The 18,039-nt window shown below is 41.1% G+C and overlaps 1 protein-coding gene across 1 annotated transcript in view; it reads right to left on the bottom strand.

Moving 5' to 3' along the window:
• HECW1 (HECT, C2 and WW domain containing E3 ubiquitin protein ligase 1) overlaps positions 1-18,039 on the bottom strand; it is a 181,146-nt gene that overhangs the window by 155,079 nt on the left and 8,028 nt on the right. Inside the window, exon 2 of the mRNA XM_075728241.1 lies at positions 9,278-9,385. Coding sequence (XP_075584356.1) covers positions 9,278-9,385 — 108 coding nt within the window. The remainder of the gene's footprint in view (positions 1-9,277; positions 9,386-18,039) is intronic.

The following is an 18,039-nucleotide window of genomic DNA, read 5'->3' as shown; positions in this document are numbered from 1 at the left end:
ATATGCATGAGTGATACCAAAGCTAAAGCAGAAAACACATTATGTGCACAGGAGTTCTGAATCTAAAGCAAGTATGATGTGTTTGAGGATATTACTGACATAGCTGGAAGAGCAAAATGAACATGTATGTCAACCCATATTTTCAAACTTTGGCACCTACAGTTAGACTCCTCCAGACCCAAAGTGAAGATGTACCATTCCCCATGGTATGCTGTCAGGTACAGAGTGGTCTGATGGCTTCTACTTAAATTACTCTATCCCAGGGAACAACTGTATGATCGACAAGTGACTCCAGAAGTGCTGAAGGATGTAGGCCATACCCAGTATCTTCAGTGGGATCTGGAGAAGAGGGAGTAGTGCAGACCAGATCAGAAATTATAGCTGCCCACAAATTTTAGTGCTGGAGCATGGGAAGCCATGCATTCCCAGCTCCTGACAGATTCAAGTGGGAACTGCTGTAGGGACCACATAAACCTCTTTTCATTCAATCTCCTGGCAATGGCAGCATTACTGGCTGCTCCCCAGTCCTTACCAGTTTCTTGTAAAGGGTGTGAAGCAACAAGCTCATGCTTGGAAACAGTGAACTCTTTGTCAACCTTCCCCTTACCTTAAGATGAAACAAGCCTGAAAGAAGGCCAGTGTCCCCCAAAAGAGAGTCACGATTTTCTATGTCCTCCCAAATCTCCCAAGTTAGGACTTAGTCAAACTAGGGACTGAGCAGATGTGTGCAAGAAAAAATGGTAATAGCGATGAAGAAAACAATGTGATAAATGAAGGAGAAGAGAACAGAAAAGAGCTGTGATTCTTCCCCCCCCCCTTGTTGTCAAGCATCTTCATCCCAAGATACAAAATCCCATGGTGTTGCATCTCACAACAGAAAGCACATCTGGTGCCTCAGGTACCACTTGGCACTAGTTTGCACCTGACCTGGGGGCTGGGCATCCCCACCAGGCTGCACTCTTCTGGCACTCTGGGACACAAGACACCAGGCAAAGCTGGGGGTTGACCCTATGGTCTGTGTGTCCAGAACACGGGGTCACCCAGCAGCACTGGCACAACAGTGCCCTTCTGCCTCCATATGTGAGACAAGCCTGGCTGCAGGGAAAAAGCAAGGCTGGAACCAGTTGTGTCAGTCTTATGTTCAGCCATTGACATGCCTCCACAAATCTTTGTCTTTCCTAGGTAGAAGATCAGCCAGGCAAGAGTCGCGCTGTTGGACTGCAAGGGAAGTTACTGCTGTCCCTCGACCTGGCATCATCTGGGAAAGAAAGCAGGGAGATCCTGCATGCCCACAGCTCACTTAAAAATAAAAAATGGAACAGAAAAGAAGGGAAAAGTCCTGGTTCCTTCATTACCACCTTTTCTGAGGTTCATTCCAACTTTGATAAAGCCATAACAGCCCTATAGAAACCTCTCTCCTCTTCCCAGCAGAAGAGCCTTCAGAAACTCTGTTCCTTAAAAAACAAAAGGAAGAGGAACGTACATGCAGCGGGGCACATTTATTTTCAGGCTACAACTTTTAAGTAATTCCCAATAGTTCAGACTGCAAACAGACTAGAGGTGGCTTAAAATTACTGGATGAGACATTAAGCAGGGAGTATGGAAACTGAAGTCTTATCTGCAGTTGTACCCATGCACTGACAAGTCACTTCTTCACTCTGTGTCTTTGTTTCCACCTCTCACCTTTTAATCTATCTTCCCTATCTCAGCTTTGAAGCCTAGCTCTCAAACATTTGCATTGAACTTATACCTTCAAAAATCTGGCCTTAGCTCTTTAGGACAGAAATTATCTTAGTACATAGAAATTATCTACTCTTCATGGGAGACACTAAACAGTACTGTAATAAAAAAAGCAACTAATAAAAATTTTAAAGTTACCAAACAAGAATAGATCTGTGTGTCCAAACCAGGTCCCAAATGCCCCAAGGCTCAGTGTATTTAGCACTAAAACTTCAGTTAAATGTTACCACAACTTCTTGACCATTGCCTTGGGAATTAGATGATGCCCAGTCTCTAATGCATTGATACAATATCTGTGCTTGTTTAGGGTTAAGTAGCTGAGATAAGAGACCACATAAGCTGTGGTCTCTGTGACTGGGAACTACAGCTTAGTGAAGAAAGACTTGCTCTGACTTCAGCGTGCCTAAGATCAGACATTATTTCTCATTTAAAGCTTTCCAGTTGACCTTGAGAGCGCTTTCTGAAACTCCTATTACCAACCTACCAGAGCTCTCACTTCAATCTCAGCTTTGTGGAAACAGAGATTTTTAATTTCTTTAAGTACTGCCATGAAAAGCAGAGAGCAGGTAGTGTGGGGACCAGCCAGGCTGTCCCAGCATGGTGTCTCCAAGCATGCATGCTGCAACACAAGCATCTTCCCTGTGTGGGAACAAATAAACAAACAGCCCTGATCTCCACAATACAAACAAAATATGTCCACATGTCAAAACAAGTTGTGGAAAGGGAGAGAAAGATGGAGAAAAATCAGATTCGCAGACAAGTCTCTCAGTTAAGCTACCACGACGCAACCATGCAGGAAGCTGAGAAATAGCTGTCTAATGTCTTGTGTGGATTGACCTTTGTTTTCATTTATGATACGTTGCTGCCTATCCTGGCACAGAAAGACTTTGTCAGAGAAAAACTAACAGGAAATGCACCAATGGCAAAGATTAAAGGGCTGATCAAAGGATTCAAAGCAAAGGGTTCTTGAGGAACCTCAACAGCCCTGAATTGGGAAATGTTTTCATCCAGGCTTAGACTGTGCTCCTCCTCCCAAAGCTAAGCCTAGCTCAGATATGAATATTAAACTACTATAAGGGTACCAGGCTGAGGAAAAGAAGGAGGAATTTTTAAATTGTGTAGGGTGGTAAAGATAACCAAAAAGCATCAGTAAGGCTACTACATGTGCAAGGAGATGAAGAGAAAGAGCCTCAAAACTACGGTATGTCTTCCTTGGGAGAGAGACAAGCACTAGATGCACCTTTTGGTGCACAAATCTCTCTCTAATTGCTTCATATCTGGTTTTTCTTTGACATCTTTAACCATTCTGCTAAACAGGCTTCACAGTGTTGAAGGTGCTTCTGTATTGCTCCAGTTTTTACCATCTGTGGACCCCTGAAGGCTAAAGTCCTGCAGTATATTCTAATTTGCTCAAAGGTATAGCAGGATGGACTTCAACAGCCTTATCTCTATTTTCTCCCCTCATGCACTCTTTCATAAAGTGAAGCGCATGTGATTTCAGAGACATTGGGGTAATGAAAACAGAGACAGGAAATTATTTTAGTGGACTGGACTTGTCAACAGCCTGTCCAGAAAAAGGAACACTCTGCAAATACTCCAGCTTCATTAAAGCTTTTGTTGATATGACTGTGCCTCATTTATTTGGAAACATTTGAGGCTACAACACCCTTCAATTATTTGTACTTTGAAAGTGGCCTTTATATCGGCTTCCTAAAGCGATGCAAAAGATGTGTTTTCTAGAGAGAGCCCCAGATGAAAGGGCTGATTGTTTGCCAGTTTGGGGCACATTTCAGTACATATTCCATAAATGTACACACATAGAATCATAGAATCATTTAGGTTGGAAAAGACCTTTAAAACCATCAAGTCCAACCATTAACATAACACTACAAAGTCCACCACTAAACCAATTAAGGGTAGAGTAATAATTAATTTCATGTTTCCTGGCTTGATGGCTCGATTATTTTTTAATGAAAGTAAAACTAGGAATCATTAAGGTTGGAAAAGGCCTCTCAGATCATCAGTCCAACAGTCAACCCAACACCACCATGCCTACTAAACCATCTCCCAAAGTGCCATGTCTACACCTTTTTTTGTATAATATATTATTAATACTTATTAATATATGGCATATTAACCATGACCTAGAACATACGCTTTCTACCTGCAGATGTACCAGAATCTCTCAGACCTCTGACTTCAGTTGCTTGCTTTTTTTACCATTATTTCCCTGCTAGTCAATAGGAATAAATAACTATAATTTCTGCTCTCTGCAAAGCCTATCATCCATCTTTGCTATTAATAAAAATGCAGCAACAACAGCAGCAAGAAATTTAAGCAAACAACTGCTGCATAAGCTTCCGCATAGAAGTGCCACGCAGATGACTGGTTACACTTGGAAATGGTTTTCTTAGTTGCCAGGTAGTAAAACAATCTACAGAAAGGCCAGTAGATTAACAGGGTCCCAGGTATTTGGCTATCTTCAGTGCAATTCTGCGTAGTGTCAAAACTTTTCTCATCATTTTAAGGATATGCTAGTTTGATATTGTGCTTACAGGACAATGCTGCATCGCACCTCAGTGAAACGGTCTCTTGCACACTCTCTCTTTGTATTGCTGTATAAGCCAAAAAAGTGTGCCAGAAATTGCAGTGAAGCAGAGCATGTTTACTTTCCTGGAAAACCCATTATAAGCTGCTTCTTTCACTGCAGTGCCCTCCAAGCCTTAATACAAAGTACACACCCCTAGTGGCACGTAGCATCTCTTCCCTCCTCCTTCCTCTCCCCAAACCCCAATCATTTCATGGTTATGGATGGTTACTGTTTACCACTGGCTGTCATAAAACCCCAAATTGCTAGACTTCTGCAGGAATACAAAACTGGACATCGTGCAACATTGCCTCTGCAGCTGTTAAGGCTTTTTGTTTGCTGGGTATTAATAGGAGATGAGTTCTGTTCTGCCGGCACTCATGCTGCAATTTGGAAGCAATTCCCTCTCTGGCTCACACCAATTACATATCTGTCTGGCAACATTATGTTGCAAGTTTGTGATATGCAAAGTGGAAAGGCATACGCTTCTCTGGGAAAGAGAATCCTTTTCAAGGTGAAAAAGCAGATCACTAAAACACAAACTTGAAACATCTATGGTATCTGAAAATGCTGTATGGGTAGGTGTTAAGAAATTATTTTTGTTTTGGAAAGTGATAGGGCTTTCTAGATGGTCTTAAACCAGGCTATCAACAAATGCAAAAGCAACATGTATTTTTTCCAAATACCCCCAAAATGTAAAACCATGTTCCAAAAAGAGAAAACTATTTTGCATTGTCATTGACCTACCACACAAAAAGCATTTTCTTAACCTAGTGAGATTTTAAACACACCTGAAAAAGTAACCCTTAATGACTCAGACTGGGCAATCCACAGAGAATACTGTGAAAGTATAGCTTGAACAGAAGCATCTGAAATTGCAGAATTTCAGTTTTACAAGAAGTGCAGTTAAAAAATAGTTTCAATTTCTTGCCATGCTTTCCTTTGTGTTCTCCACTCCTGATGCACTTCTACAAATCTCTCGCAATACTGCTAGTTTCCTCTGCCCATAGCAGCAGCATGTGCACAATTTCTGTCTAGTGTGGTCCTCCGGGTTGATGATTTTTGCCAGTAATTATTATTACAACTGAGTCCAATAGAAGATTTCTGTTGTGATAATCTGCCACCACAAAGAAAATAACTTCCAGCCACTTTTGCCTTTATTCACTCCTATGCCAGGTCCTAGACCATTGCATGCAAATTACTATCTACAGTCATTAGATGTCAGTATTCTGTTAAGTACCTAAGTAGTGGGTTTATGTATAATGACTACAGGTTACATAGTTAGTGTCATATTTCACTTACTTGTTAATTTTCAAAAATGCAGGAAAGAAGCGGTAACTAATCGGGGAACATTAAGGCTTTTGAACAAAATACAAAACAGTACTCCCAAACACATTATACATGCCTCCAGATTCAAAATATAGAAAATGACTAATAACTCTCTATTTACTTGACCTCATTCCTAACACTTTTTTCATATTAATGGGAATTTCACTATTGCAAATCAGTCAATCTTTAATACCTTTGATTTTTCAAGTTCCCTCATATAGCTCTCAAAAAAAAAAAAAATTCAAAAATGTCTTTTTAAGCTCTTTCTGTCAAGTGGCTGGCTGGTCACAGCATAAGGGTAATTTCCTTAAATGTGGTACAAAAACACCCCGTGGGGAGTCCTAAAGTCTAGCTGCTGGCAAAAGCAAAACTTTGACTTCTGGGGTTGGACAGGATGATCCCCATGGTCCCCCAATAATAAGCCTATTTTACCTCACACAACAGCACCACCAAAAATGTTAAACCTTTATACATTTCAAGAACAGGAACCAAACCAGTTTGTGTGGGGTGCCTCAAGTTCTTGGGAACTTTAAATTCTCTATGTAAGGCTGATTCTTTATTTGGCCATCCTGTGATTTCCCCTGTATCATGGCTCCTGCCAGCTGTGATGGCCTAGACACTGCAGTGTATACCATAACATTTTCTGAAGTGCTGTGTGGTTGATAAATTGCCAATATTGACTCACATGGTGAAAAGATACCAAGGTACAGGGAAAGCAAAAACAGAAACTAAGGGCTGCCTTCATAAGTCAGCTACTCTGTTTTATAGAGAATTAACGCTATAATCAGCAAGACTCCACTCAATAGCAAGTTAAGGGAAGTATAACATAATGCATAGAAAAACAATACGGATACCTTGAAAATAAATTACCACATCTTAGCTACCTACTTTATGCCTTGACAACCACTGAATAAAAAACTACCTATCTCAGGGAGCACCTGAGATACAGATTAACAGAAGCTAAGAATGCTCCAGCTAGAAGACTCACTAACACTTGCTTACCTTTATGCCCTCCTTAAGTCTACAATATTGGCCATTTTTGGAGACAGAACACCGGGCAGGTTAACTTTGGACCAACATGGCAATTCTTACACCACGTTACCACTGAACATACCCTTGTCCTGTCCTCCAGGTTCTCTCAGTTCTGTAGTGAATGGCAAGAAAAAGAAAATAGATTTCTTAGGCGAGTTTGGTTTTGATGACCAGCATCTTTCAGATTCCTGCAAACATCACCATATTGTGTGCTATGCAACAGAAAAGGAAGACATGAACTCTGTCCAAAAAATAAAAGTCTGAAGGAAGGTGGGTTACACTGTCCTCTTTGGGTAGAAAATACATGAGGTTTTCAGACACCGCAGTTTTTAACATAACACTTAATCAACTGCAAAGCTGTGTACTTTCATATGTAAGTCTCAACAATGAGCAGGAACCCTCAAATATGCTTTTAGATATACAAAATTTACATGCATGAACATTTTTCACTGCTTTAACTTCCCACTTCAATAGTCAAGTGGCTCTAAGAGTATCCACATGTGCTGTTATTTACTACTGCCTACTTCATTTTCTCCTATTTTAATTCTGGTCAGGGCAATGATTTGTCCTTGATGAGTGCACTGGTACATAATCTCAGGGCTGAGATTCACAACCTAATGATGGCAGCATAACAAATTACCAAGAGGCAGCAACTCATCAAGCGTGGGCTGCCCAACTACGGTGTAGTATGACTTAGTTTTAAGCATCAGTGAAGGATGGTTATGCTAAGTTGCATTTTCTTACAGTAGGGCAAGTGAAGAATGTACATGCAATCAATTAACAACAGCTACTGTGTCTCAGCTAATGGGGGCAACTTATTAAGCTGACATAATTCATTGTGCAGTTGAGCCCTTAATGAAATGTGGCCCTCCTGAAGAGCCTTTCTCCTAAGCATTTCTCACATTGCCTCTTTCTTTTCTGTTGTGGATTAGGCAGGGGAGCTACTGGCAGCCCAGTCCCATTTCCACCCTTCCTCAATAAACTGAGGTACTAAGGCCTCTTCAAAATCCAGTTCTGGGATTTTATATCTCCTCCCCACGCTTCCTTAACAGCTAAAAGAAAGCATGATCAGCCTCACAGATCAGGAACCACAGCTCAAAGAAGCAGCTGCAAATTAGAGTCTGCTTTAACGGTTAGATCCTGTAATGTATTTCTGCCCCAAAACCAGGATAACTAAAAACAGTGTTCTTCTATATTAAACAATTTCCCATAAATGGGACAGGATAGAAACATCCTGTATGTCCTGTAGACATTTCAGCAGCTCCCTTAATTATTTAGAACAACATTCTCAGTTTAACTTAGCACTAGGTGTTACAAACCATCAGCAATGCTTCATACTGCAAAGAGATAACCTGTTTCTAGGACTGAGTATCTGTAAAATGTCTGCATGTAGCATCCTTGCTGATATCAGATACTTAAGGTCAAAGTCATAGATTAATCTAATCAAGTATAACTCATATCCTTTCCAAATCCTTTAGAATTTAGGTTATATCAAACATTCCCTTGATTGCTCTCAAATGCAGACAGTCTTAAACAGACATACCTGACTGTCATGCAATTTATATATGCTTTATATATGCTTTTATAAAACTCCTGAATTTTGCCCAGCATGGTAAGGTAGATCATTGGAAACATTCAGTACAATGAAAAACTGAAATTGTTGCATGCTAGGCTTCTTCACACTTAACTCCTCTTTAAGGATACACATAGCTCTTTCCCCACAGATATTTTGCTATAGATCTCAGCCCAGTCATTTGAGTACCCTAGTTCTGTTGTCCAAAGACGACCATGAATTCCATTCACACTAGCACATGGTAACTCTCTGAAAAGAGGAGGGACTCAAATGGTCAGGTTCACTTTGGTCAGGGATGTGGGACAGCCAAGCCTGGAAATGTTAATTTGCTATACAAAGTACATAGTACTTTGCAGAAGCAAATTCATTGTTTCTGTATTTTGATTGCTAAGGGGGTGGAAAAGAGTTACACTGCATTGCATCAGATGCTCTGGGTAACATATGAAAATAATGAGCAACAATTAATTTGAAATCGGTGTACCTTGCTGCAACTGCATAAACTACTTTTATCAGTCTAGATGATGATCACAACTCGACCCCTTTTACCTCTGAATCTACCTGAATCTGGTGGAAGCTGGATGCACCATGAAGTCTTCCAAGTCAGTGTGAATCTTCCTGGAGTGAGGTTATGCTCCTGAGTTCCTCTCTTCCTTAATATATATTAATTTACTGGTATATATGGTGTTATTCCTTAATACCATATTAAATTTAATGCAGCTTATTATTAATGATACAGTCCAAATAGCAGCAAATGGATTAAAACACTTATTCATAACTGTATAAAAAATATGTAAATAAGTCAGTGTTCACAACATTTATTTGCTTGCAGAAACTGTGGTTTTCTGCTCCATAAAATGTTTCAGTTCCTCTCAATACATTCAAAGATTTTGGTAATATTTTTGGCCTTTCCTAAAGGACATATTAGGCATAAAAACATCAGAAGAACAACTTAAACAGTTCAATTATCTTTCTGCAGTGACTGAATTATACCAGAGCAGGACTGGAAAAATACTTACGCTCCACAAAGTAAGAGCTGGCATCAATCTTCCAGATAATCTGACCACGGTGAGAGCCATTGACGCCACGGTTCTTGTAGTCCAAAAAGTTTTCGGACAAGACCTCATCTATAAACAAAGAAAACAGTCTCATCAAGCGCCTGTTACGACAACATGCATAGCAGAGTCAGGCTAAAAATACGCCTTTTGCTTGACAGAACATACTAGAGCTGCTAGACAGCCTGGCACCACATGTTGAGAAATTAGCTTTTTCACTCATTTATATTTTTAAAAAGTGCAGCTCTTCTTAAAAATCACAGCTTTTCCTGAAATGTAATTTTAAAAAACACATCCCTACAAAATTATCAAAAATGAAAACATCTAGCTTAGCATGGATGAACTACCTAATTAAACATAATTATCTAGCTGCAAGAGAGAATGGTAGCAAAAAAGAATCCCCTCCTTTGCCTCAACTCTTCCCTTAAAAAAAACCCACAGAAAATAGTTATGTGTAGGCATCTGTATTACACTCACTCATATCACAACAGATGTGGTTATTTCTTGCAGCATACAAAGGATATTTATTTTTGAAGAATCCCACTCACTGGGTGCCTTCACAGCTCTCAGCCTCCAAAACTAAATGACTGACGACAAAATGCTGTCCCCTTGCAGTGTTTCGAGACACCTAGCAGCTGTCAGACTACCAAGCTGGTCTTCAGGTAAGTCAAGGACTAATCTATAAAAATGAATAATCTCTAAAAAGTTGCTGAAAACCAAGGCTGAGGAAGCAACTGCCTTGCACACACAGGGCTGCATGTAAATAAAAGGCGGGTGGGTAGTGGAGTGGCCGCTGAGAAGTGGCTGCCTGGCTGTCCACACAAATAAATTTTCAGTCTGCTTCCAAGTTTCATTTTAGACTGCTTCAACAAGCCCTCTTCCAGACCAATCTGCAAGCCCTATGCAGCGCAGATGTGAGCAAACACATCCTGGCCTCCAGGCAAGGGCCTGGTTCTTGACCCTCTTATCCAACAGCTTAAAAAGCAGCCAGCGAGACCGTGCTGCAGCCTCAGGGCCACGCTCGCCAACTTACTAGCTTACACCGGGCTTTCAAGCAAACACAAATGCACATATTGCCACCATACCGGGCCAACACTTAACGGTTTTGATCATCACTAAATACAAACAGCAAAGCAAAAATGAAACAGATATATGGAGACATTTACAGCCTGTCTGAGGGGAGCGGGGTTCACAGGCAGTGGCCTGTGGGAGCCCGGAATGGCCGTGAACTCAAGCGGCTGAAGCAGTGACCCAGGATGGGCCCGGCTGTGGCCTTATTGCTACAGCTTCAGGGGGATGAAATGAATTTTGTATCTGTGCCCTGCCAAAGCAAAAGGCCACGATCTCTACCTGTGGCGACCAGCCAGCCGCCTCCTGGATTTTTCCTCTCAGCAATGAAGACAATTTTAATATTAACAGAGATTTGTACAAATGCACTTTAACCAACTCAGCCTTGCTATGGAAACAATCCTGGGTGGGTGCTGAGACTCTGTTCTGGAGACAATTACATGAATTATTAGTTGCCCTAAAAGCTGAGGAAAAATGTGAACCACTCAAGCCCAGATTAAAATACATCAATTGTAAACACTGTGAAGCGCTCGCTTCGTTATCACGTAGGTCAATGAGCAAACAAAGATGATGCCACACAATGAGGGACACCGTGGCCTAAGAACAGATTGATGGTGTGACCAATTGCAGAGCAGAAGAGGCAGCCCAATGGACAAAGGCAAGCAACTCAAAGACTAACATATTAAAATGTATATATACAAAAGTTAAACAAAGTAGACTTCTAAATCAAAGGAAACTACACTTTCACTGAAAGTGAAAGCAAGCAAGCAGATGCCAATGTTGTCCTGTTGGTTTTACATAGTTGTGCTCTCAAAGGAGGAAGGTAAGTGGGCTACCAACCCTGAGCTCTTTGGTGCCACTGTTGAGGGATTTACAACAGAAATCTTTTAAAGAGGTCATTAATGATTACAATGGATAATTATAAATGGCAATGCTATCTACAATACCTCTTCCCTTTGCTGACTTGCTAATTGTCAGTAATTATTTCACTAGCCATGTTTCATGTTCTGTATTGAAGTGGAAATCTTTCAGCACATTCACATAGGACATCGCTGTGGTAGCCCTTCAACAGTAAAATCTTCTGGTATGATTTCTGTTCTTCCTCTGTACTTTCTAGTTGATTGTGTCTTCCTTTAAATGCCAAATTATGTATAAAAAAGGGGCAGATAAGTATACACCATTGCTCTCAGAGCTTTGGCTTACTAATGACTACCTTCAGTGAAGGACCTCCAGGATTACCCAAATCATTCTGTAGAAGTAGGAACACTTATATACACACAAGAAGATTTAAACCTATGAACTGTCCCTTCTGCTTTGGCAGGAAAACACTTCATGCTTAAAGGTGAGCATATACTGAAACATTGCACTGAGCTGGAGCCTGGGAACCTTGCCTGGCCCCTCATCCTAATGGGACACAGACAGCATCCCTCGGTTCAGGCATGCTGCTCTCTGGCTTCATCACTCGTGACGTTTACTTGTCATATTTAGTCTCTGTAAGCTGCTGGCAAAGCTCCAATGCCTGCCATGTTATTAAGATGTATGGGTAATTACTGTTCCTCAAGATAGATTGTTTATAAAATACCATGCTTGCTTAAGGAGGCTTAGCTGAGCTAGACTGGATGGCCTTGCTTACGAAATTGCAGGCATTTCTAGGCCAGAGTTTAGTGGCACATGACATCCCAGAATCAGATTTAAAATGCTATGTTCATATGTAGTATCTGTGGGGGCCAGCTGGCACTTCCACTGCATCGGCTGTTGTCTGCTTCCTACAGCTGGCACAAAGGCAGCGTAAACTCTGTGTCATGCAATCTAATTTGACAGAGATGTCTACATATGCCCATACCCAAACCAAATCACATCCCTATTGTGAGCTGAGCCAGCAGGGATGACTGCAGAAAGCCCTTTCCTCCTTTTTGTCGGAAACGGGCACGAGGCCTGGAAAACCAGGCTGAGAAAGAGGGACCACTCTCTACCTGCACGTCCAAGGTAGAAGACCCCCAAAGCAAAAGGATAAAAGCAAGCTTGTCTATGGCTACAGCTGACAGGTGCGGCCACAGGAAAGCTGGAACAGGCTGCTCCCACCAGTAGCATCTGCACGCTGCCTCCTGTCACAGAGGCGAGAGACAGGGGTGTGGAGGAAGAACAGTGTCCAGAGCAAAAGGTCAAGTTGCAAAGCACATCAGGGAAGGGATACACACACATGGAGCTAGTCATGCACACACAGTTTATGGACAGTGGCCACTGAGAAAAAACACGCTCAGACAGTAGAAAGGATATTTTAGTACAAGTTTATAAAGCTCTGCAATATGCAGGTCACCCCAAGTAGGAGCAGCAGAGGCCTATATGTATAAAAACATTTTTGTAAATAAACTATATTTACAAATGTCATGATTTAGAAATCCAGTATGTAGATCCTTCTCACAGCCTGATGTAAGCCCTGTCTCTTTTGAAAAGCTAGGTACTTCCCTCTTTCCAAAGAAATACAACTTATTTTTAGTCCAGTAGAAATTTACATTAGTTGGGACTTTTAAGCCAGACAAATTTTAGCTCTAGAAAAATACATACAGGTCCAGAAGGGAAATCTTTCTCTTTCAGTTTTTGAAGGTGAAAACTGAAAGTTTGAAGGTGAAAAAATTTTTGGAAGGTGAAAGATAAGAAAGAAACATTCCCTGCCAAGTTAAAAATAGCAGTAGTTGAAACTGGTCAGGAGGTTGGAATGTATGAATATGCCTGAATTGACCTGTTTTACTTGGCAGGTGATACTATTCCAGGCATGCTATTCCCTGAACACGGACATTATGTATGTAGCACATTGACAAAGAAAATTGTGAGTGTGAAATACACAGCTGTTTAGCACACTACATATATGTGCATATGTGTGTACATATATTTATCAACATTCATGCCATATGCAAGTGAATAGATATGGCATATTAAAGAGAAAGAGTATGTGCAAAGAAAAACAAATTTTATTTCATATTTCTACTGAGAATCCCTATAACAAAGGAACTGACCTTAAAAACATGTTGCATCTTAATTCCCAAAGGTAAATGGTGAAATGCTTCGTTTCACTTCCACACAAAATGAAGAGCAGAGTTAATGCTGCTCCCTTTCATATATTTCAGACAGCAGCTAATAGCTTTTGACATTTTTCCAATGAAGCATTGTAATGCATCTCCCTCCCTCTATTTTTGAAATGAGATTAACCTTTAAACTAGCTCTCTGCTTAGCTGGCACTCCACTGCATAGCCTGGGTTTGGCCCCGCTTGGCCAAAAAGCAGACACTTTGCAATTGCTCAGATCTGCAGCTTCATTTCCCTGGATGGTAAACAGCTAACGAATTAAGGAAAGTGTCAAATGAGGGAGTATTCGGGATGTGCTGCCCTTTGAACATCATCAGCTGGTCCCGGAGCTGGAGATGGGGACAGTGAGGGCATCTAAGACAGGGAGCCAGCAGACATTGCTCTCTGCCTCTCCTGCTCCGGGGCACACAGAGGTGCTGGCTGCCTCTTGCTGGCGAGAGGGAAGGCGGCTGCAGAGCTGCAAAGCTGTGCTGGGACAGGAGCAGCAGCAGTCAGACCTCCTGCATCTCGCACAGTCCCTGGAGGAAACAGAGAAGGTGATGCACAACCAGGCGCCAGGCAGCCGGGGCCTGAGCAGCAGCCAGAAGGATCAAGGCACACTAAAGGCAAACGTTAGCAAGTGCTTTGGGAACCAGCAGCAATTCTGACAGACTGTTTGTCCTCACCGAACCAGATACCTCCAAGCACAGCCTTTTACTGCTAAAAATATTCTGCGCTGTCACTTCCATGCTGAGCGATCCCAATATACTTCACAAGCACTATATATAGAGAGAGATAAAGAACCACGGCCACCAAAGAAAGCTATCTTTCAGATGAAAGACAGTAACCAATTGACAAAAAGCAGGCTGTTCTTCAGAGAAATTAGGCAAAATGTTGACAAAGGCAACCCCTCAAAAAGATCTGTAAAAAAACGTAATGGGGACATCAAGTGCTGTCAGCATCCTACACAAAACAGGACCTCGGTGTTTGAAAGCTTGCCTGAAATTCCCACAGAGAAGCACACAGATAGTCAATACATCTTCCTCATAAGGACTGATGGAGTTTAAATTACAAATAGCTGAGTGACCCTTCTGGTCAGTTTGGTTTTACTTAAGAGGCAGAAATGAAAAACCTACTCCTCTTTCTCAAACAGTATTTTGCTGATATATATGATCAGCCTATCTTTCCACATTCTCAAACTTGGTACGCTATTCCAGTCTCTTATCCATCACTAATTTGATTTAGCACTACATATTACCACACTTGCCTTCTATAAACTTAATGCAATTATGGCGTAAAAATAGAAGCTACACTTCATGTCTTGATCCCTTATGAATAAGAAATGCTGTACTCCTGAAATTACAGAAGGACTTACAGCTTTTAGCTGAACAAATTTGCTTTAGCTTGAAATTTATAAGTGCTTTTGGCCAATATGTATGTCTGTACTATAGTGACATATGAAGATAGTTAGCAAAACGCTTTTAAAAATAATTTTCTGTACAAAAAGGCCAAGCTCTGGTTGATCTGTTTTGCAGTTTGCATGGAAAATTGCAGAAAAGGGACACTGTAAAGTAAAGAATATCAATAAAGTTATTTTGCAAGATAATACAGACATAAGCCATGGATAAGCTTCCTATTCCTGATGTATCTTCTCTTACTACCCAATTTATCACTTGAAGAACACAAAATGATGACGACAGCCTCTACAATTCACAAGTGCAGCTCGTAGCGAGTTGTATCAGGCCACGCCAGTGTGTCCTTTTGCAACCCGTTAGCATTGCAAAACCTAGCCCTTGGAAACCGTGCTTCCCTAAGAGTTGTACAATACAAGTGGTCATCATTCTGCAGGAGAGGAGCTATTAATGAGAAATGTATGCAGAAGATGCAAATACCAATTTCTTATTTACAAAGTACCACAGTAAAAAAAAAATCACAAATAATGGCTATCATTATAGGAGTCGATAGAAAAGTTTCCACTGACTTCAACAGCTACAGATCCAGCTTTAACATGGATCAAAGCTTCACTGTTAATTCATTTGCCAATTTCTGCTGCAGACAATGAATATACTGCAATTTAGAGTTAGCATCCCTCCTTCTGTAGCTTCTTAGGGAGGAGAGTTCTGGAAAACAAGGTCCTAATCCTTCATCGGTGCCGAAAGCTCAGTCCTTGATCTAAGAGCTATGCATGTGCTTTGTTTCAAGTACATGAATGGTTCCATTTTAATCCCACAAAAATTAACCCCCTACCCAGAAAGAAAAGTAAATAGGGAGGGAGAAAATATGAACAATGATTGGAGAACAGCAGTGAGGGGAAGACATGACAAGAGAAAGACCAAAGTAGGGAGATAAAAAGAGCATAAACTGTAATAAAAAGGGATAGAGTTGGCAAAGTTGCAACAATTCTTGTTCACCAAAGGCAGAAGACACTGTCCCAAGTAAAACTGCTCCAGGCACACGGAAAGGCAGGCATGGTAGGTTTAAAACCTGAGCCACCCAATCTGAAGCAGAAAGAATTACACATCAACCCAAAGGACACCTATCGTCTACTCCCAAAATCAAGGAGTTAAAACTTTCAGCAAAACACTTTTACCTTTGAACATCTAGCTTACTTTCAGAGCCATATATGGCATTATCCTTTACCACTTCAGCAGCCTCCAAATTACTGCTGGGAGATATCATTCTGATCTTTCATGACACCAATACCAATAAAAAAGCAAACAAGACTGCCAATTACAAAGACCCTATTAAATCTTGGGGCTCATATGCCTATGGGTTTTCAGAAGGCTCTGGATGAACCGTGGATCTAGTCCTTTCTCACTGTCCCACCCTCCTTGCACTTGAGCTAACCACAGAGTCTGAGCTCTGTCACTTGAGGGACTTGCCTCTCCTTCCCTGCAACAGTGGAGCCTCTGGCTAAAAGCAGAGCTGATGGCAATGGTCGTTATTCTTCTATGGTATCCTTGAGGTGTTTGGGGGCTGTGCAGCAGCACAACCCATCGCTCATCTATTTCTCTCCAGTAACCACAAATCTTCTGCTGAAAAGGTCAACAGAATGAGGAAAGCAAAGAGCTGAGCTGGGGCTCAGCAATAACAGTCTGTGGGGGCTAAATAACCCACAGCAGATGTTAGATTGCAGTGGGATGGGCATCTGTCTAGCAATACTGGTGTCATTTGGTTCTGCATGCACTTAAAAGCATGATAGTACCCACCGAGCTCTCATCGCTACTTCAGCTATGCCTGTCCCAGCTGCAGACTTCTCTCTAAAGCTCGTGCACTTCCAGATTTATTCTCACCACTGCAGCAGATGGACCACAGCTGGGTTTTAGTACAGCAACAGCTATACTTTAGCTATGCATTGCACAAACTTTTCCACAATTAATGACATCCAGCTTGCACACAGAACTAAGAATGGGAGGGAGGAATCCAAAGAAAGATGATCGTGACTGCTTCAGTGCATACTGAAAAACTGAAGACATGCAATGTGTGGTGAGGTACAACATGGAAGTTTTATTTGCTTCTTTTTAATATAACAACAGTTCCAAAGTTCTTGCAGTCAGTGGAAGCCTCCCCATTGAGTACAGCACAATTTGGAAAATGAGGATTAGGAGAAAACAGTGCACTCATGAAATTTGCTAGAAGATATTAAAATATGAGATGCTGCAAGCCCAAGGCAGTATACAGACATGATATAAAGGGACATAGGAAGATCTGAAATGTGAACAAGGATGACACTTGTGCAGGTTAACAATGTTCATTAAATAGGGGGGAAATAATTTGCAGTATTTGAAAAATGGGCCTATAACAATGTTGAAAGACATAACAGCAGACATTAAATTAGACAGGTATTTGTGATCTGATACAGCAGGAAAAAAAAAAAAAAAAGAACCCCAAAGACAACTGAGATGTGTGCACTGAAGCACCACGGTGCAAAAAATCTCTTGAGAATCGAAAGTGATTTTATCTGAAAAATGGTATTCAATTATAAGCTTATTACAAAGAGGAAGATCTTCAGTGAAGAAAAAAATTTTAGGGCTGCAGAGATCAATGGATGAGAAAGATTACAAAGGCTAAATGCATACACAGTCATTACAGTAGTTGTGAAGGGCAGCATGGGAATATTCAAATGTTATAAACAGCGTGTTTAAGTGTTATAAACACTAAGGAGTGGGAATGATTTAGTTTGGTTTAGAAAACTAAGAGAAGAAAAACATATGCTGAACCTTCAAAATCCACATGGCTAGCTTGACAACCTCTACAGAACAAATCTTTCTGCTTTAAGCCTTATCCTGCCAAGAATTTTATGTTTGTGCTGTCCACCATTTGTGCCATGATTGATTCTACCCAGTCAACAGGCTGAACATGCTGCATGGACTATGCTTCTTTTGCAGGATTGAGGCCAAAACCTGGCTTTTGGTACACCAATATCCCCCACTGACTGATTTCTTTAGAAATGCTTTAGTGGGTGATCATTACTGGCTTCATTATCAGTCTGGGCTATATAGCGATATGGGCCCTCCTTGCAAAGCACAGAAACAGTTTTATTCACAGGCATAAGGACCCTGAAAATCACTGAGAAGGCACGAGGCTGCTGTATTC

The sequence above is a fragment of the Pelecanus crispus genome, chromosome 2 (assembly GCF_030463565.1).
Source record: "Pelecanus crispus isolate bPelCri1 chromosome 2, bPelCri1.pri, whole genome shotgun sequence".
Lineage (NCBI taxonomy): Eukaryota > Metazoa > Chordata > Aves > Pelecaniformes > Pelecanidae > Pelecanus > Pelecanus crispus.
Note: the sequence above shows the minus strand (reverse complement) of the source record. Positions and strands in the feature narration are given on the sequence as shown.